At 51.3% G+C, this 21743-nt stretch overlaps 1 protein-coding gene across 1 annotated transcript in view; it reads right to left on the bottom strand.

The window, feature by feature from the left end:
* Window positions 1-9179: 9179 nt before the first annotated feature.
* Window positions 9180-21743, bottom strand: part of MMD2 (monocyte to macrophage differentiation associated 2) — a 47812-nt gene continuing 35248 nt past the window's right edge. Inside the window, exons 4-7 of the mRNA XM_032606256.1 lie at window positions 18757-18831; window positions 14150-14251; window positions 13273-13342; window positions 9180-9383 (exon numbers count right to left, since the gene is read on the bottom strand). Of these exons, the coding sequence (XP_032462147.1) occupies window positions 9180-9383; window positions 13273-13342; window positions 14150-14251; window positions 18757-18831 (451 nt within the window). The remainder of the gene's footprint in view (window positions 9384-13272; window positions 13343-14149; window positions 14252-18756; window positions 18832-21743) is intronic.

The raw sequence follows: 21743 nt of genomic DNA, 5'->3' as shown, positions 1-21743 counted from the left end.
TCAGTGGCAGTCATCTCCTGATCTTTTGGCCTCGCTATACCTGAATAATAATAAAATCTACGTTTTAAAGCAGGGTGTTCGGCCAAGCTCCCCAGTGAGGGCTGTAGTTGGCTCCCAGCATCAACCACCATGTGAGCGGATACACCTTCGGGTGAGTCTCCTCTCCAGCTGAAGCCTAGATTCTGAATTCCTGACTGACAGAAGCCATGAGAGGCATTGATGATTATTTGTTGTTTTAAGACTGTATTTTAAGATAATTTATTATACAGCAATAGACAGCTAATACAGGGTTTTTCCTCTATACTTTTCTAAATATTCCAAGTTTTCTACAACGAACAGTGGCTGCTTTTATAAAAAGATTCGACCAATGTTATTTTTAAGAAGACAACTGGGCAAGCGTGAGGCATCTTGAACTTTTATTTATTTAAGTGCTTTCTACTCCACTGGAGACAATCACATTCACCAGCGGGGTTATTCTTCTTAATACAAATGTTTATCAAATATCAGGTTAATACAAAAATGGCAAAATCTCACAACCACAGAAAGGGTCCAATACCAGCAGGACAGTTTTTAAAAGTCATGCCACAAATGCCAATCTCAACAGTGCAGACACGATAGGCATATAGAAGTCAGTAGGAAAGACGATCAGAGCTCCTGTTCCCCCCTCAAGAAAGGCCTTAACAAGCAGCAGGATCTACACCTGCACAGAAGTAGGCAGATTCCTCTTGAAACCTGGTGGCAACGAGGCCCCAGAAGGACATTAAGAAGATGCCTTCACCTGCTGCCCCAGAGCTCAGCCCTCGGGAGCAAGACAGCCCAGCACCATGGGAGGAGGAAGATGCAACACCCAAGGACCACGACCTGGATCCCAGGCCCTGCCCCACTGGACCACCCTGGGCAAATCACGTAGCCTCTCTGAGCGGTCTCAGTCTCCCCGTGTAATATGCAAACAGTGATTTCATCTTGCCAGGTTTTGCAGGGAGAAATATATGAGAACACGGATGAGAATAAGCACATCTGTGATTGTATCTGACCTGTTAATTATGAAGAGGGGACGGAACACAGAGAAGCGTAGATGGGGTGAAGGCTGCAGCCCGCTGGTAAAACAGCTTCCAGAAACGTTAAGCTCTGGTGTGCAGCCTTTGCCCATTTCCACGGTGTAAATATTCCCACCCTGACCAGTCTCACACGAGCCACGGTTTTAAGGACTTTTTCCAAGCTCCTGAATACCTAACATTCGGTCTCCAGGGCGCCACACGCATGTAAAGCACACCGGTGCCCTCTGTGACTTCTCACCTCCCACCGGCGGTTGACAGTGTCAAACAGGGTGGCGTCTGCATCCCTGCAGCATCCCCTCCACAACCCGCACGCATCTCCCTCCTATGCCACCAACCAGACCACCTGCAGGACAGACACACGCCCCCTCCCTCCTCCACAGCTCACACCTCACGCCAGGGTTGACTTTTCCTAACCTCCCAGATAATCCAGCTCTCTGGCGGCACCCAGGCAGGAGGTTCCTGGATGCCCAGACTCCCTCGGGGACAGGGACAGTGGCCAATTGTAGGAAATCATCAGCCCAATGACAGCAGGAAGGTGGCGGCCAGGACTGGGCGGCCCGAGAGCAGGAAACAAATTTTACCTGTCGTCTTCGTGTGGCCTAAAGAAAACACGCTCAATATGAGGGAGAACTTTATGTGGAAAGATCCTCATCACAGAGCTATGTTTATCACCTGAATTAAAAGCATGATTAGAGAAATTGTGGTGGGCTTCCCTGGTGGAGCAGTGGTTGAGAGTCCGCCTGCCGATGCAGGGGACACGGGTTCGTGCCCCGGTCCGGGAAGACCCCACATGCCGTGGAGCGGCTGGGCCCGTGAGCCATGGCCGCTGAGCCTGCGCGTCTGAAGCCTGTGCTCCACAACGGGAGAGGCCACAACAGTGAGAGGCCTGCGTACCGCAAAAAAAAAAAGAAACTGTGGTACACCCGCTCAATGTAGACTTTTAAAATAATGTTTATAAAGGGCTTGAAATAATAAGAAAAAATACTCAGAAAGTTAAGAAAAAAGGTAGGGTGTAAAGGTGTCTATAGCAAGAGAAGAAAACACCAAAGTTTAAAAGTACACATTGAGTGGAGAGAACAGAAAGAAACAGGTGAGTGGTTGGTTACCTGAGGCAGACACTGCCAAATAATTTCTACCTGTCTAGCGTTTTCTGAAATTTTTATAGTAAGTGTATATTTTTTCCAAAGCTTTTGTTGATACTTTATTTTAAATGTATTTATTTTTGCCTGCGTTGGGTCTTTGTTGCTGCGAGCGGGCTTTCTCTAGTTGCGGCGAGCAGGGGCTACTCCATCGCAGCGCACAGGCTTCTCATTTCAGTGGCTTCTCTTTGTGGCGGAGCACGGGCTCTAGGCGCGTGGGCTTCAGTAGTTGTGGCTCACGGGCTTAGCTGCTCCGCAGCATGTGGGATCTTCCCGGACCAGGGATTAAACCCGTGTCCCCTGCACTAGCAGGCGGATTCTTAACCACTGCATCACCAGGGAAGTCCAGTAAGCATATATTTTTATAATGAAAACATCTTTAAGGAAACAACCCCCTTCCAAATCACTTGGATATGCACTCCCGCAAATGAGTCTCAGGGTCTCTCAAGGCCACCCTGACATGTGAAGACCTTGTCTGTTTCACCAGGGTCCTGTCTCCTTCACCCTGGGGGCTGCAGACCCACTCAGGGCAGAGGCAAAGCTCACTACAAACTTGAGTTGGAGAAACTAGCCCGAGAGCCTCCCGGGAGCGCTCCGAGGTATCTTCCGATGTGCAGAGACACCAAGAGTAAAGGCCAGGGCGGTCAGTGTCCCCGCGGACCCTGGTAGTGAACTTGCCTCTTCTGGCCCCAGATGTAAAGGGACCAAGACTGCAGGAGGCTCCCTCGCCAAAAGCCTTCCCAGCCTCAGAGAGGAGGAGGTGGGCACCAAGCCAGACCAAGCTCAAAGCCGCCCGTTCCTCCCAAGCACGTGTCTGAGCACCTACTAAGCGCTGGGCGCTCTGCTGGGCACTGGGCATTGCCAACGGTCGACGGCCACGGGGCCTGCCCTCAACATCGAGAGGGCACCCCAGACCACTGCTCACACCCCTCCTGCCTCTCTGTCCTGCCCACGTCTCCAGGTTCAGCTAAAATGGGCTAAAATTAGATAGCACTGGTCTATGATAAGTACCGCTGACAGAGCGTCTCCAGATGTAAAACAAAGGGGACAACTCCGGATCCAGCCCTGGTTCTTAACCACGTTTAGTCTGGGCCCACGGGCCCCCCAAGACCCTTCCAGGGGGTTCCCAAAGTCAGCCTGTTTTCATCACGATCCTACAACATTATTTGCCTCTTTCCCACTCATGCTTTCACGCAAAGCTCTCCAGAGGCTACAGGACGGGTGATGTCAGAAGCCACAGAGCCAAATGCAAAAGTAGACGGGAGACTCGGGTGCCCTCCGTTAAGCCGGACGTTCAAGAGATGTGCAAAAACACAAATGATGCCACTCTTCCCCCTAAATCTTCTTGTGTTTGGAAACAATACCGTCATCTTTAATAGAAAAATGTTACTTATGTTAACGTGTAATGAGTTTATGAATTAACAGGCATTTTAGAATACTGTCGGGTTTAACTTCTCATCCTGTATGATGAATGTTCATAGATAGAGCCCATAAACAAAAGTTCTTCGGTGTCCTCAGTGGTTTTTAAGAGTTCAAAGGGGTTCCAAGACCAAACAGTTTGAGAACCACTGATCTACCAGCATTATCCAATAGAACTTTCTGCCATGATGGAAATGATCTATGGCTAGACTGTCCAAAAAGGTAGCCACTGGCCCCGCGGGGCTATTGAGTACTTACGAGGCGGGTAGTGTGACTGAGGCACGGAATTCTTTATTTTATTTCATTTTAATTGACTTAAAGAGCCACCTGCATTTAACAGCTACCATACTGGACAGCGTTGCTGTTGACGATGTCTCTTATTTCTCTGTCCATTCGGGATTCTTTACTTCTACTTTCCCTTCACAAGTTACTTAACCTCTCTGAGCCACAGTCTCCAAATCAGTAAAATGGGCTCATACCTACCTCTCAGAGTGACGATAAGGACCATGGAAATCACACAGGACTTGGGACTGAGCTAGGAAAAATCAGTGACAGGGCCCAGTTTAAGGAATGGCCTTGTGTATAAACGCAGGCTGCTGGGAGGGTTAACGTGAAACCACATGAAAAAGAGACAGCGAAAAGCAAGAGCACTGGTTAGGTCCCCAGCCCCGGGACACGAGTTCTGTCCCCTGGAGAACCTCACCAGTAACAAGCAGGGCCGGGCCTCAGAGAAGATGAGCTCCAGAGCAGGGCTTCTGGAACCAGTGTCCAAACCACCCGGGAGTTTGCTGGAAGTTCAGACTCCAGAGTTCCAACTGCCCTTCCACCATGACCCGCTGGCTCAGCATTCCGGGGAGTGGGTGGGGATCTGGGGTCTGCAGTTTAGCATCTCCCTGGGTGGTTTTCTGGCCAAACCCTAGGGCTGAGAACAGCTGCTCTGACTTCTTCCAGCAAAGACGTGGCCTTGGCCCTGCAGTTAACAGGACAGAGCGGTTCCATACACCAATCGCAAGCTCCATTTTACAGATGAGGAAACTGAGGCACAGAGAATGAGGACTGGCCAGGGGCCTTGCACGCAGGCCAGTGTAGGGCTGGACTGACTCCAGATTCCTGAGACAAAATTTCTGTGTGTCTCGGTGACAGGCCTGACCCCAGGATCCTTCCGAGCTGCATCCCTGGCCAGCCTCCGAGAGGAACACCACTGGGAAGCAGGGGGCAGTGGTGTGCAGGGCCTGGCTTGTACGCATTTCTTCCCGATGCATCTTCAGGAATGTACTCCGGTAGGGTGAAACGGGCCATTGTGGAGGAAGGGGGGTTGGTATTTACACCATGGAAATTGGCTGCAGGCCAGGGTGTGGGGTTTTTTTGTTTGTTTTTAATTATTGTTAAAAATTTTGAACGTGGCTTTCCTCCCTGGAGGAAAGACTTGGGGATAGTGGGTTTCCTTGGAAGCAGGAGATCTGCTCAAGGGACGTGACGGTTGGGGGTTAGAGAGTCCTGGCTTCAAAGCTTCGCTCTGCCGGTTCGAAGCTGGGTGCCCTTGGGAAAGTCGCCAAACCTCCCTGTGCTTTGGTTTCCTGCTTTGTAAAACCAGCCAGTAATCCTCGCTTCACGGGGTGGGAGTGAGGGTGCATGTCCGTCAGTGGAGAGAGCATCTCTAAAGCCACTGGCACAGAGACCAGTCCCCGGGAGGAGCGCCCTGCAGGTAAGCCCCCGCCTCCCTCAGCTTCCTGCTCCTCCTGTGAGTACACCTGAGCAGGTGTGCACATGTGGAAGTGGCTGCTGGGGTTTCCACGGGCACCTTCCGGACCCCACAGACCCCGCGATGCTATTCCCAGAGCCTACATCTCAGCATCTGGTTACACAATACACAGCAGCAAATTTGACAGGTGCCTTTCTGACCAGGTCACTAGACCCATCTCCCAGCCTCTGAGCTCCACCTGCCCCTCGGAGCACCCGTGGTGCCTGAAGCCAGTGTGGGTCTGTGGGCTGCCTGAGCAGCCCCTCCCCGTGTTCCCCATGGAGGCCCGGGCCCCAATGCCGGGGCTCAGGCAGAGCTGCAGGAAAACATTAAGAGCACTTTGGCTTTGGCAGACAGGTATGGAAAAGAGCTGGGTGAGCTGAAGCCCAGGACTGCCGCCTTCTAAGTCATCCCTGCCAGGGCTTTCCTAGGATCCTTTCCCAGCCTGAGCCCGAGGCTGATGGAAAGGAGGATGCTCAGCCCTGTTCCCAGCATACGTTCAATTTCCAATCAAGACAGAAAGGCAGCTCTGGTCTATGATATTGATTTCAATCCCTCCCTGGCCTGAGGGGCTGGTGGCCCTAGGGACAGCCCTGAGCAAGTCCTGCTCTGGGCCTTTCAGGGAAACCCTGCCGGCTGGGGACCAGGCCTCCACCAGCAAGCGTGCCTGCTCTGGTTTGTCCCGACCATGGCCAACGGATTAACTAAGCAGGTGGTCAACTGCAGGCCTGGCCGCCAGCACGGGGTGCCATGGGACGTGTGCTGTTGAAAGGTGAGCCTCTGCCCTACCCGCTTCACCTCCAGCCTCCGCATCAGCTCCCACCCCTCACTGCGCCCCGGCAGTGCTCAGGTCAGGAGCACTTGCCAAAGTGCCCGGAATGTCAAACAGGCCAGTCCGCTGCCAACTGCTCCCCTGGCTCCTTGGGGCAAAACAGCCACCATGCTGGGTCGTCCTGGCACATGACAGCTTCAAGGAAGAGGGAGCTGGCGGGCATCTGAATTTCCAGTGTCGTGACCTCTCCACTCCACATGCCCAGGGCACAGCCTAGAATGCTCCTGGGACAGGGCCTTACCTAAGAAGAGACCGGCCTAAGGAACGTCTTTTCCTTTCCTGCAATGTTCGTGATGTATTTGGAGGAGGTCCAGGGTCTAGGCTTGGATTAAATGGAATCCTGGGAAATTCACCCTCAGAATGATGCTGGGGAAGAGAGACAGTTCATGGGAAGCAGGTCCTGAATTGGAATGGGGGTGGGGGACGTGGTCAAGCCTGCACAGAATACCCAGAATACCCTCCAGTGTCCTCACCAGCCTGTCCACAGTCAGAAATTCCACCATTAGTGATTCATTCCTTTGGGCAGCACAGGCTCTGTCCCCTCATTATCATTATCAGGGGTTGCTTTCCAACCAAGGGAGCTAATTAGGACACCAGGCCTGATGTTTTACAGTCATTAACTTGCTGGATCTTCAAGCAACCCTGCAAGGTGTAGCCTTATCACACCCATCTTACAGCAGAGGACACTGAGGCCCAGAGAGGTTAAGGAATTGGCCCAAGCCCTCAGCAAGGGGGCGATGCCGCAATTGGTCCCAAGTCTAGCAAGACGCAGTCCCTCCCTCCAGGAGCTCCTGGGTTGGGTGGCAGGTGCAAGTACCAGGGTGACAAAGGACAGGGCTCCGAGTGTGGGCAGGTGAGCCCAGGGGCTTTGGGGAAGCAGAGGAGGGAGCCCCTAAGTCAGAGGAAGGTCGGAAGTTCTTCAGTGCTGATGCCCGAGTAGGGCTTTGAAGGAGGTGTAGGAGTGAGTTGGGTGAATGATGGGTGAACAGAGTCCCCATCAGAGGAACCGGCACCCCAAAAGGTGTGGGAGATAACAGGGCAGGCTGTCTAGGGGAAAATGTAAGACCCAACACCCAGGAGGAGGAACAATGAGACGCAGGTATCAGAGGAGTTCAGCGGGGGCTGGGGGGCCAGCAAAGAGAGCCCGGGTCAGTGTCCCAAGCACCCAGCATTGGCCCTGTCACAGGGCTTTGGTCCCCATCAACCCCTTGATGACGGGACTGTCATCTCGGCCTGCCATGGTGCCATGCTTTGGGAGCTTTCCTAAACAGCATCCCAGAACCCTCGTGACCCCTCCCCACCTCAGGCTCAGGCAGAGGTCAGGTCACAGTGTCCCTGCCCCAACCAGGGGCAAGCCTTGCCCTCCAGCCTGCCCTTCTCCTGCAAAGCTTCCCCTCCCCCACCAACTCCAACCCTGACCCCAACTGATAGGAAGTACTTGGTGGGCTCCACAGGGCAGGTGTGCAGAACAGAGGCAGCTTCCAGGGTCTGGGAGTGTCAGTGTAGACACACACACACACACACACACACACACACACACACACACACAGAGGCAAGAGGACAGAACATCCCCAAGGCATCTCCCAGCTCAGAACCTGCCTGCCTGAGGAATGTGTTGGACGATTTAATACAGGCTTGGATATGGGATTCCAGACGCTGGAGTCCTGAAATACCCTGGAATGTACGAGAACTAAGCATAAGGCATCTTGTCTTTGCCCACTTGACTCTGGTTGGGAGTCGTAGAATGAAGCCTGTAGAATGAGACAGATCTTGACCCAGAGAGTCTGAGATTCCAGGTCAGACCCTGGATCTAGGCCTGGATCCCTCCCAGTAAATGTCCCTGTACCGGGTACAGATCACTGGCCCAGCCCTGGGAGGGGGCCGAGGATAGGCTTCCAAGCCTTTTCTTTGGGCTACCGGGGGATTCAGAGGCTGGGGTAACCCAGTCACTCTGCCCAGATCCCAATCAAATCAGCCGAGGCCTTCTCTCTAGGGCTCATCAGAGGAGACTCCAAGGGCCGCTGATTAGCACCCGGTAAGAATCTGAACCACAAACCCTAAACCGGAAGCAAGTACACAAGTTCTTGGGGTCTGCCTGCCCCTCCCCATTCCCACCCCACCCCCAGTGAATGGCTCTCATAATTTCTCTGGATTTTTCGGCATGAGAAGAATGGCCAAGTGACAGCTTTCCCATCCCCAACCACCCATTCCTCTGCACTGAGAACCAGCTACGGTGCGGTAGAACGACAGGGGCTGCTCTGGGTACACTCGGTCTCCCCCCACGGGCCCAAACCGCCCCCTCTAGGGGATAAGCCTGCTCCCTGACATGGAGACACTGAACTGGTCTGGCCATGACCCCAGGGCAGAGCACACGGGGCAAGCAAGGCAAAGAGGTGCCATCATGAGTGCCAAGTCGATTGGTAGTGGCTTCCCAGAGCAGTCTTGGGAAGGATCCTGATACCACGCCACGCTGCAGTTGATTGGTGATGTCTGCCACAGTCGTGGATATTCACCATCCCTGATCTACAAGCCGGGTGACTTTCCCTGAGCAGGGGACAATTCCCCAGCCAGGACTTTGGTAGCAGAGAAGGAGGCCCTGGCCACCCAGGTATAACTAACCCACTAGACTCCCTGATAGATTTCTCAGGACCTTATAGGAAGCTCATATTGGCCCATCATTCCTCAATTGGCCAGGACCACGTCTGCCCCCTTTTCTGACGATGTTGTATTAGGAAACATTTGTCTAGAACAGAAACACATTACAGGGTTAATTTCTCCTCCGTAAAAATGACTAAATGCTTTCTTTCTCACCTAGGACCCAAGGGGTGGTCTGGCTGTCACCAGAAGTAACCTTGGACCCATCAAAAAGCTCTACCCATAGGAGGGAAGACGGGGGGCCTGGGCGCTGGGCGCTGGGCTCAAGTTCACAGAAGCACTCCCTGTGATGCTCTGCTCCAAAAGCCTAAATGTCCTGTGCAGGCTGAGCCACCTCATTTGGACACCTTGGCCTGCAGGGTGCTGGGCAGATACAGGTACCTCCAGATGGCATAGTAGTGGGTACCAGCACCAAATGCCACAAAGAGATGCCAGATGGCGTGGGCAAAGGGGATCCTCCCGTCACTCTTGAAGAACACCGTGCCCAAGCAGTAGAAGACCCCTCCGGTCACCAGCTCCCAGATGCCCTCGGTGTTGGGCTGTCGGCAAGGACAAGGGTGAGCACAGGTCAGATGAGCAGCCAGCAAGACCAGGATCACCCAGCCATTCCCCCACCACCCAAGGCGAGAAGACGTGTGGACGGTGAGGCAGCCCAGAGCCCCAGGCGGGGCATGTCAACACAGTGACGTCATCAGTTCTCCCCAGATTCATTCTCCAGTGTAACACATTTCTATCAAAATCTCAAAGAATGTTTTTTTTGTTTGTTTGTTTTTTGTTTTTTTTTTTTTTGCCGTACGCGGGCCTCTCACTGCTGTGGCCTCTCCTGTTGCAGAGCACAGGTTCTGTGGCCATGGCTCACGGGCCCAGCCACTCTGCGGCATGTGGGATCTTCCCAGACCAGGGCACAAACCCGTGTCCCCTGCATCGGCAGGCAGACTCTCAACCACTGCGCCACCAGGGAAGCCCTCAAAGAATGTTTTCTAGCTTTGTTATCTTCTTCTAAAAAGCAATCTATCTGGGTGTATCCCCAAAGAAGTGAAAGCAGAGACTCAAACAGGTACTTGTACATCCAAGTTCACAGCGGCATTATTCACAGTAGCCAAAAGGTGGAAGTAACCCAAGTGTCCATCAAGAGAAGAATGGATAAACAAAGTGTTATTCACGTTACGTTATACGATGGAATGTTATTCAGCCTTAAAAAGGAAGGAAACTCTGACACATGATACAACACGGATGGACCTCAAGGATGTTATGCAAAGTGCAGTCAGCCGGTCACAAAAGGACAGATACTGTAGGATTCCATTTACGGGAGGTCCCCGGAGGAGTCAAAATCATAGTCAAAAAGTAGAAGGGTGGCTCCTGGGGGCTGAGGGTGGGGGAGGGGAGTTAGCGTGTAACGGGGACAGAGTTTCAGTTTGGGACGATGAGAAAGTTCTGTGGATGGATCGTGGTGATGGATGCACAGCAAGGTGAAGGTACTTCATGCCCCTGAATTGTACACTTAAAAATGGTTAAAATCATAAATCCTATGCATATTTTATCACACTTTTTTAAAGTAATACATACTCATGGCGAAAAATTTGAGAGAAAAATGAAGTGCAGCAAGAAAAAGGCAGCAGTCCCAGCCCTCTGAGGTGTGCACTATTAACACCTGGGTTTTTGTTGGTTATGGGGGCTCAAAGAACAGGAGGGACGGAGGGAACGGGGAGTAAGAAGAGCCCACTGCCCCCTCTCCCTGAGCCCACTTCCCGCAGGTATCACTGCTTACCACCAGTAACGGTGTCTGCCGGTATCCTTCCAGAATTGTCTAGACACACACGATATACCTACGGTCTGCACTTCATATACATGTACGTGTGCAGAAGAACTAATCATTTTAGAAAAGGGAGCTCGCACCATCCCTGCCGTCCTGAGACATCAGTTCCACGACAGAGTCTTGTGGAGATCAGACTACATCCCCACGTGGAGATCCACGCCAGTCTTTGGAACAGCTGCGTAGTATTTCATTGGACATATGTATAGTCACGCACCCAGTTCTCAAGAGGTGATACCTGAGTATTAAGGACATATTACAGTAACACTTCCCAGCGCTTACTATGTGCCAGGCCTTGTACACAGTGCAGGGGGCCTTCCGTGAGGTAACTAATGCCATCTTCACAGCAATCTCACGAGGCAGGGTGACTATGTGACAGGCATGGACACACGCCCACGACAACATGCCACGTGAGAAAAGCATGGTGTAGAACAGTGTGATCCCATTTTTGTAAAAGAAAAACAAACAAGTCAATACGTCCGCGTATCCACATAGACTTGCCTATAGATAAAAAATGGAGGGAATTCTCTGGCGGTCCAGTGGTTAGGACTCAGCGCTTTCACTGCCAGGGTTCAGTCTCCGGTCAGGGAACTAACATCCCGCAAGCCAAGTGGTGCAGCCAAAAAAAAAAAAAAATGTAACAGATACACAACAAACCATTAATGGTGGTTGCAGCTGGGGCATCACGTTGGGGAGGGGGTGAGAGGGGGATTTCAGCTCTTTTATACATTTTCAGACAGGACTTATTTTTTGCAGTGAGTATGTATTTAAATATACACTTACAATATATGTATATATGTATTTAAATTATGTAATACATAATTTGATGGATATTATATAATTAATAGATACAACTTAAACATACATATTTAAACAAGTAAACTTGGTGGGGGGAAGGTAATCTGTAAAAATAAATACAAATCCCAGGGAAAATGTTGAGTAGGAAAACGAATGGGGAGAGATTTCACTGCCAAGTATTAAGTTGCAACAAAAGCTAAAATAAGTAACATGGTTTGGTACTAGTATAAGAATAGGCCAACTTGTGAAACAGACCCACGTATACGTATATGAAGCTAACATATGATGAAAGGAACATTTTTAAATGGTAGATAAATAACTGCGTAATCATTTGGGGAGGAATCACCATATACATAAGAAACGGCGGTGGGAATACAGAGTTTAAAAAAGTTAAACCGTAAAAGAAACAGGAGAAAATATAGGTAAAAACTTATATAAACTTGGGAAAGGGAAGACCTTCCTAACCATAACACTTAAGGTAAAGCCATAAAATTAAAAAAAAAAAAAGAAAAAAAAAACGTGCTAGATTTGACTACATACATTTTCTTTAAGAGCTATGTATGGATACTAACACACTCAGAAAATTTTCACTTCAAAATATTTTCAACTTTAAAATAAACTGCTACTCATAGATAAGAGATTAATTTAGACAAAGATCAATGCCTCAAATATATATAATATAATGTCATTTAAATTTATAGGAGAAGTTATTTATTGGTCATTTCAAACAGGTAACAGTCAATTTTAATTTGGGGGGAAAAAAAGAAATATCTATTTAAACACAAATTCCTCCAGCAAGATCTATAGGACATACGTCCTTTCTTCTTTTGAAATAATTTTATTAGCTATAATTGACACACCATAAAATTCACCCTTTTAAAGTTCACAATCTAGTGGCTTCTCGACTACATACATTTTTAACACCTGCCAACAATAATCATTTAAAAGTAAGGAACTGTTACCTGGCCTAGGGAGGTACCAGCAGGCTGAGTTGACTGTGCCCATTTGACAGAAGGGACAACTGAGGCTCAGAGAGGAAAGGGGATCCACCCACGGCCACACAAGCTGCTGCTCTTCCATGGCTGGGGCCCTGAGGCCTCTCCCTGCAAGGCTCTCCTGCTCACAGGGCGAGGTGGTGCAGCCCAAAGATCCCGATACTCGGGGTTGGAGGTTATGGGGCCACATCCCAGCTCAGCCCCTTGAGGGCTGCATGTCCTTGGATCAGTCACCTGCTCTCTCAGAACCTGAGCATCCTTGTTCATAAAACGGAGGTGGTCACATCCATCTCCAAGGACGCCTGGGGCGGGGAAGTAAGGTCCTGTGAGCAAGCTTCCTGCACGTCACAAGGGCTCAGGACGCACAGTAAAGAGGTCAACCTTCACGTGTCAAGAAGCAGTTTAGGGTGTGGAAGCATCAGAGGGGGTGTCAGAAGTCTGAGACTTGGCTCTGCCTCCATGGCCACCTATGTTATTATTATAGATTTAGTTTAGCGATCGGGTACTTACTCTGCTCCGGGCACCATTCTAATCACTGTCCATGGGTTTTTCTTACTTGATCCCTAAATAGGCGGAAACTGGAGCCCCTAGGGACTAACGAACTCATTGGAGGTGAAGCAGAGAGAGGAGGTGCCGTAGAACCGGGGAGCCGAGCCCTGGGGTGACCTGCACGTTCTCCTGCCTCAGCCCACAAGTCACGCTGACCCCGGGCCTCAGTTCCCTCGTCTGCCAGATGAGAAGGTTCAACCTGACAATCTCCAGAGTCACTGTGAGTCCCCTCCAGCCAGACAGGAGGCCCCACGCCGGGTGGGGGCAACTTACCATGGAAAGGATGACCAGGGCGGGGAAGAAGCCCATGACGACGTAGCAGAGCAGCTCCACGAGCTTGTACCTGCCAGGAAGACAAGCCATCTTGGCCTCAGGACAGCCTCCCCACAAGGGATAGCTCCCCGCTCAGGTTAGGAGGGGACACCCTGGCCGGAAGCATGAGAGAAAGGGACTCCGCCCTCTGCCCAGCACTCCTGGGCCCAGATTTCATCCAGCTACACCCAGCAGGTGCTGGCAGAGTTGGGTGGCCATGGGAGGGTCTCTTTCCCTCTCGAGACTTGGTTTCCACATCCATGAAATGACATTTGAGGATTGCAAATGCTGGGTGTAGCATGCCTATGGGTGCTTCCCATGCTCAGCCCAGGGCAGACATTACTATTCGATCCCCGCACCTTTCCGCACAAGGCCCAAGCAGCCACTCTCCATCCGAGTGGCTGCACCAGCTGACACCTGTTTGCTGTCCCTGGAGATCCCGGGAGTCTGTTATTCCCTTTGGCTTCTCTAGCTCTGCTTCTTTCCCACACTTAATCACTCCCAGCTTGTCACTCAGCAGGATGGAAGGAAGTGGGCAGCCCTGAGAGCCTCTCCCCCTTATCCGCTAACACAGCTTCAGGAAGGCAGGTAATACCTGACATCATTCAGTGGGTCTAGGAACCTACAATGCCTTTTTTTTTTTTTTTTAACTCTTCAGATTGACCCTATGGGCTGTGGACCTGGTGGCCATCAATGGACCTGAACACAGGGATGCCAGGCACAGCTGAGCCCTCATGCTTCTGGGGTTATCCTGGGGTCTTGTCTCACTGGGGGCAGGGAGGAGGCCCTGATGGAGGCACCCCCCCACCTGAGGCCGCTCCCCCAAGCCCTGGCTTACCGCTCATGGAAGAAGAAGACATAGATGGTGCCCACAGAGGCCATGATCCAGACCAGCCATCGCATGTGCGAGGCCCAGGGGCCCAGCTCGCGAAGGTTCAGCCTGGGAGGGAGAGCCAAGGGCACAGCCTGAGGCGGGCACTGGGATCTAGCCCTCCACAGCCAGCCCGTCACAGGAACACCGACCCCAGAGAACCCCTGTCCCCATGGCTCCATGTGTGGGATGTGGCCTCTCATGGGAGGACACGTGGAGAGACAGAAAGGGAAACTGAAACAATAGGCAATTATTCGAGCAAAATTAGCACAACTGATAATGTCCAAGCACTGAAAGAAAAGGGCATCTCAAGCCAGTGGGCATATAAACAAGTAAAGCCTGTTTGGAGAATGTATCGGACTCTGAAGGGCACGTAGCCCGTGGCCCAGGCACTCCAAGTTCAGGGGCTGGCCAGAGGAACGCTGTTTTGCGAGCAGAGGCACAGAAAAGGACATTCATCCCAGCATCAGTCCCTGTAGGAAACGCCTGAAAACCACTCAAACTGGCCACCAAAAGGGGACAGGAATATAAGGTGAGTATCCCTCCAGGCTGGTTACTAATGTATTGACTCTCAGCTCTACATTCACCCTTTTTGCTGGCTGGGTTTTTAACTGAGCTGGGCCTCATGAATTTCTTCCTTTGCAACTGGCACAGCATCAAGTCTGTCAGTAGAGGGTGATGGAGAGACTTTGCAGAAGGAATTCCTTCTTTCCTTCTGGATTCCTGTGACTCTCTCCCCAGGCTCCCAGAAAGTGGGCTTTTCTCTCCACTGCTTGGCACAGGTGGTGTCTCCAGGGCCAGGCATCTGTGGGTCCCAGCGTCCTCCAGCCTTTGGCCTCTGTGTGTTTTCTCCAGCTGTTGGCTTAGGCACACAGCCGGGGGCCCCGGACAGTGCAGGCCTGTGCCCCGCCCCACACACATGCATTCCTGTCCAGCACGCCGACTGTCTTCAGCCTGTGCAGCCGTCTGCACAACTAAACTGCATGGAAACGCTCCAGATTCCTGCAGAGAGGGCCTCTGGTTCCAGAATGGTGATTTTTCTTTTGCCCACCTCAATATTTATAACTCTACTGTGTTTGTTTTCCGAAGCACTGGGGAAGGACGATTCTGTGTCACACTTGATCCTGCCAGTTTTTTCCATCCTTCGTGACATGGTCCTGCTGGCCTCGTGAATCACGTGAATGACGTCTGTGTCTTCTGATTCTCTCTCTCTCAACCCCACATCCAAGCAACCGCCAAGTTCTGCCGACTCTTCCTCCTACAAAGCCCGCAAGCCAGGGCACATCTCCCCACCTCGGCACCTGTACCCCTCCTTCACGGCACAGTGTGGTTCACTCCTTGTGTCAGTATCCTTGGGACAGTCAACGTCTGCATCCTCCGTGAGACTGTAAATCCCATAAGGAGAGAGAGTCTGTGTCTTTGCTCACAGCCGTATCTTCAGACACCAGCACGGGATGGGCACAGAGCCGGTGCCCAAGTGGTCACAGCCAAGGATAAAGAGTAGAAATCCAGGCACTGAATCAGCCAAGCGGGGGACAGTCAGAGGGCTATTCTAGAAATCTACATCAAGGATAGTTACGGCAGCTGAGCACAAAACCTAGCTTTACTCTAATTGGCAACATCCAATAAGAAACCTGAGATCACCTGGCTCCCAACAACTACAGGTGGTGCCTGGGGGTGACATGGGGCCATCAGGAGGCGGCCTTGTGGACTGAGTGCCCAGCCACGGCTTCTGGCTTCTCCCCCCTGCTCTCAGCTTCTCCCATGGCTCCCACCTACCCACTCCAGCAGCAGCCCCTCACCCAGGACCAACACTGCTTCTCGGAGCCTCCATACGCCTGCCCACCTGGCATCCGACAACCAGAAGCATCCTGGTCGGCAGGACAGAAGCACGTCCCCTCCTCCCGCAAAGCCCAGCTGGGCACGGGGCTGCCTCTGATGATGTCTCCAGGCTGACGGCAGCAGGGCTGATTTCCTAACACTCCCGAGAGTCGCTGATTTCCTGGGGAAAGCTGATGCCAGAAACCCTGGCATCTGCCACTCTACATCCCCTCTCCCCCACCTTCAGTCACTCAGTCCACTCAGTTTCCTGTAAATGTCTTTTCCATCCATCCATCCACCCACCCATCCATCTATCCGTCTTCTTGACTCCAAGGCCGCTACCAGGGCCCCAGCCATCACAATCTCTCTCCCAGTTCCTTGCACCAGCCTCCTCACACCTCCCTGCTCCCAAGGCATCACCTTTAAGTCCAAAAAATAAAACTACATCAATATCCTGTTTCAAACCCCCAACCGCTCCTCAGTGTAGACCAGCAGCTCCCGTCTGTACCCTGTTCACCACCACACCCGCACTACAATGACCAGAGGACCGTGGAGCAATAATCGCCCTCAAACGCCGGTCACAGGAGGTGGAGACCTGTGATTTATTCGCCCAGAGCACTGTCCAGCAAGCAGACTGGACGGTGACTCCTGCAATCACGACTCCACGACTCTCACCACGTAATGTTGCCCGAAAGAAGCAAGATCCGAAGGAACGATGATCCCATTAACATGAGGTAAGAAATCAGGCAAAACTACCCTATGATGGTAGATGTCAGGACTGTGGTTACCCCTGGGGGGCAGCGGACTGGAGAGGGGCTGGAGATGTTTTGTTTCTCCACCTGGGTGCTGGCTGCAGCGTGTGGGAACTCACTGTGCATATCCCCCGGGCACGTTTCAAAAGCAGTTGTCGGGCTTCCCTGGTGGCGCAGTGGTTGAGAGCCCGCCTGCCGATGCAGGGGACACGGGTTCGTGCCCTGGTCCGGGAAGATCCCACATGCCGTGGAGTGGCTGGGCCCGTGAGCCATGGCCACTGAGCCTGCGCGTCCGGAGCCTGTGCTCCGCAACGGGAGAGGTCACAACAGTGAGAGGCCCGCGTACCACCAAAAAAAAAAAAAAAGCAGTCGTTTTTGTGCACACCGACAAAACCCGTTTATTAGTTGAGATGATAAAAAAGAACGCCCCGTTTACGACAGCCAAAAATGGGAATTCCCCAGGCAAAAATGGAACAAACCTCTGTGGCTCCCCCTCCTCAGAGGCCAACATGCAGATTCTCAGAGCAGCACACCTCCTTCAGGAAGCCCTCCTGAGGCCGCCTCTGCAGGGCGGTGCCTCCTCTGAGCTCCACGGCTGCATGCGCACAAGCCCGTGTCACTGTGTTGTCACTGTCCTGTCACAGAGCCCCTCTGCCAGCCAGAACCTTAGCGTCCTGACCCCCAGCACTGCCCGGTCACCCAGACACATTCAACAAGTGTGACTGGAACGGCCCTTCTCCCCTCACAGGGGCTCTGCAGGCTTCCCGGCTTTTCGCGTGTGACCTGTTTCTTTATTCCAGAACTTTCGAAAACCCTGAGGCACTTGCTGGGGGAGTTTATTTTTTTGTTTTTCTTTTTTAATTAATTAATTTATTTTTGGCTGCGTTGGGTCTTTGCTGCTGTGCGCGGGCTTTCTCTAGTTGCAGCAAGCAGGGGCTATTCCTCGTTGCAGTGCACGGGCTTCTCATTGCGGTGGCTTCTCTTTGTTGCGGAGCACGGGCTCTAGGTGAGGGGGCTTCAGTAGTTGTGGCACATAGGATCAGTAGTTGTGGCTCGCAGGCTCTAGAGCGCAGGTTCAGTAGTTGTGGCTCACATACTTAGTGGCTCTGCAGCATGTGGGATCTTCCCGGACCAGGGCTGGAGCCCGTGTCCCCTGCATTGGCAGGCGGATTCTTAACCACTGCGCCACCAGGGAAGTCCCTTGCTGGGGGAGTTTAAACTGGTACAATCTGTGCAGGGTGACTTGGCAACAGTTAGCCAAATGAGTAAGGCCCACTCCTGCCCCCCAGCCGTCCAATCCTCAAATTTACCCCGCAAAGATCAGGCTTGGCCATATGAACCTGCTGTTTCTGTAGATCAGAAAAGGTTGCCTCGACAATTTCACCTGATTCGAGCCCACAGAACCAAGCACCTATGCTGAGTGGTACAACAGCAAGGACTTTCACTGCAGCCCTGTTTGTTATAGCAAAGGAAGCGGGAGTGCCTACGTCATAAATATTCATCAATAGGGGTGGCCAGGGAACATTATACTGCTGTAAAAAAAAAAAAAAAAAAAAGAAAGAAAGAAAGAAAAAGGAGTGGGGAGATCTTCAAGGTACAAATACAGAAAGATGTCCCCAAGTCCACAACTAAGAGAATGAAAGCAAACTGCAGTTTGTACAGTATCCTTCCTTTTGTATTAAAGTAGGAAAGTATAAGTATAAATATAAGCATATAAAATATAGGCATGTGTGTATTTGCATATATACATATGCATATACGCAAATGTGTGTCTGTACATGTACTCATACATACACGTTTGCTCTTTCCTACACAAAAGCAGTCCGGAAGGATACACAGGAAACTGGTACTAAGTAGTTGCTTCTAGGAAGGAGAATGGGTGGTGGGTGTCTTTTTACCTACACGCTTTTGTGCCAACACATCACCCAGCCAAACACGAAGAAATTCAAACAAAGGAAAGAGAGGACGCCAGCCCTCCCAGGGACCCGCAGAGACACTCACCAGGGCGCGTAGGAGGCCGCGATGAAGAAATAGATGACCATGCGGTCGGACATGTGCAGACAATGCTCCACCGTCCTGTGGCAGAGAAGGCGGGTTACGGGCCCTGCCCTGGACCAACGGGCTTTGGGGGAGCCTGGGCTCGGGGCTGACGCACCTCCGTCCACCATGACCCCTTGGGCCTCGGTGTCCCCATCTGTGAGTGACCAGAGCAGTGGTTTTCCAACCAGGCTCCCTGTCACCCTAGGAGTTGAATGGAGACACCTCGGGGGTACCACCGAGGACCCTCCTCCCCCTGACAGCCTCCTCCCATATTTTAATCAGAGAAAGTCTGCATTCTGTTTTATATACTGGGCTTTTTGAAAGATTTCAAATGATAAAGAATTCAGCAGCTTAAAAAAAAAAGTGTGAGACACAGACTCACAGATACAGAGGACAAACTAGTGGTTACCAGTGTGGAGAGGGAAAGGGGGAGGGGCAACACGGGGGAGGGGATGAAGAGGCACAAACCATTACATATAAAATAGGCTACAAGGGGGATTCCCTGGCGGTCCAGTGGTTAGGACTCAGCACTTTCATTGTGGTGGCCTGGGTTCGATCCCTGGTCGGGGAACTAAGATTCCACAAGCCGGGAAGCATGGCCAAAACACTAAATGAATAAATAATAAAATAAAATAAGCTACAAGGATGTATCGTACAATCCAGGGAATATAGCCAGTATTTTGTAGTAACTATAAATGGAATATAACCCTTAAAAAAATTGTGGATCACCACGTTGTATACCTGTAACTTATATAATACTGTACATCAACTATACTTCAATTAAACAATGAAAGAAATTCAAGGACCTACTGTATAGCACAGGGAACTATACTCAATACTTTGTAATAACCTATATTGGAAAAGAATCTGGAAAAGAATATATATATACAAACACATATACATATATATGTATGTATAACTGAATCATTTTGCTGTGTACCTGTTAACTAACACAACATTGTAAATTAACTATACTTCAATTAAAAAATAAAATAAAAATAAAAATGAACTTAAAAATGCATACTCAGGGCTTCCCTGGTGGCACAGTGGTTGAGAGTCCGCCTGCTGATGCAGGGGACACGGGTTCGTGCCCCGGTCCGGGAGGATCCCACGTGCCGCGGAGCGGCTGGGCCCGTGAGCCATGGCCGCTGAGCCTGTGCGTCCGGAGCCTGTGCTCCGCAACGGGAGAGGCCACAGCAGTGAAAGGCCCGCGTACCGCAAAAAACAAAACACTCAACAGAAGTCTAGCAAGCAGAAGAAAATATGGAAAATTAAATGTTTATTAATTCTATTCTATTCTCCTTTCATTAAAGAAAAATAAGTGCAAAACCAACAAACCTAGGTGCCCCCTGAAGACCCTCTGGGTTCTGGCATTCTGGTTCAGGTCCAGGCTCTGAAGCCATAAGACCTGGGTTCGAATCCCAACCCTACCACAGAGGGACTAGGGCCTTGAGCAAGTTACTTACCCTCCCTGGTCTCAGCTCCCTCAGCTGTAAAACAGGGAGGACACTGGCCACCTATCGGGGTCGCTGTGAGGACGAAGAGGGTCAGGACTCAGCACAGCGCATAACAGGAAGTGCTCATAAACGTTCCTGTTTCCCTTATGACCTCCCCTTGAAGAGCAAATTACAGTCATCAATCCCTCTGACCAGCGTGGTAGCCAGCCTCCAAAATGGTACCTGAGGAGCCCCACTTTCTGGTCCTCACACCTATGTGCGGCCCCTCCCACAACAAATATGGCAAACATATGGAACCAACGGGAGGTTGCAGAAATGATGCTGTGTGGTTTCTAAGGCTAGATCATAAAAGATATCACAGCCTCTGCCTTGTTCTCTTGAATCACTAACTTTGGGAGGGGACGAGCCATGTGGCCGAGGGGAGGTCCACGTGGGAAGGACTGAGCACCCCCAAGCATCCAGCACCGACACGTCAGGCCTGGGAGGGAGACACCTTGGAAGTGACTTCTCCAGCCCAGGTCCAGCCTTCAGGTGACGGCAGCCCCGGGCAGCATCACGACGACATCAGCAACCTTGAACCAGAAACACACATCTAAGCTCCCAAATTCCTGCCTCTCTGAAGCTTTGAGAAAGAATCAGGGTTTACTGTTATTTGAAGCCTCCACTATGATTCGGGGTAATTTGTTACGCAGCAGTGGATAACTAGTACAAACTGTGATTCTTTCTAGTGACTGCAGCCTTCATTAAATTTGGCCGTGTTTCTATCTGATGCTGGGCTAACTGCAAGTCTTCCTAGAAATAAAAAGAATAACAGCAGCTGATACATACAGAGCACATTCTATAATCAGAGCACCGTTCCAAGCTCTTTACGAGCATTAACTCTTTAATCCCACCTAGGAGGTAGGGACCATACTTTTCATCCACCACGTCACAGATGAGGACACTAAAGGGCAGCACCGTCACACCACTGGTAAGTGGGCCCCAAACCCAATGACCGCTGTCTTTAGAAGAAAAAGGAGAGGGAGAGTTGGACACAGAGGCACACGGGGAGGAAGGCCTGTGAAGACAGAGGCAGAGATTGGAGTGATGCTGCCACAAGCCAAGGAACCATGGGAACCACCAGAAGCTGGAAGAGGCAGGGAAGGGTCCTCTCGTAGAGACATGGCCCTCCTGATACACTGATCTCGGGTTTCTGGCCTCCTAACTATGAGAGGCTAAGTTCCTGTTGTTTCAAGCCCCCCAGTGTGTTGTAATTCATTACAGCAACCAGGAGCCACAGAGAGGAAAGAATGGGGACAGGAGGGGCTGGGATACAGCAGAGTCACAGGGCTTCTGGGGGCAAGAGGGGGCATTGGACATGGGGACCAGTGGTCACTGCAGCTGCTACAATGGACCAGAGCGTCCCCTCACTTTATGGGGGCCCTGGAAACCCAGAATCAACACTGGCTTGGACACAACTATGTGACCTTGCGCAAGTCACGTCCCAGGTTC

Source organism: Phocoena sinus, chromosome 15 (assembly GCF_008692025.1).
Source record: "Phocoena sinus isolate mPhoSin1 chromosome 15, mPhoSin1.pri, whole genome shotgun sequence".
Classification (NCBI taxonomy): domain Eukaryota; kingdom Metazoa; phylum Chordata; class Mammalia; order Artiodactyla; family Phocoenidae; genus Phocoena; species Phocoena sinus.
The sequence above is the reverse complement of the archived record's forward strand: the minus strand, read 5'-3'. Positions and strand labels throughout refer to the sequence as shown.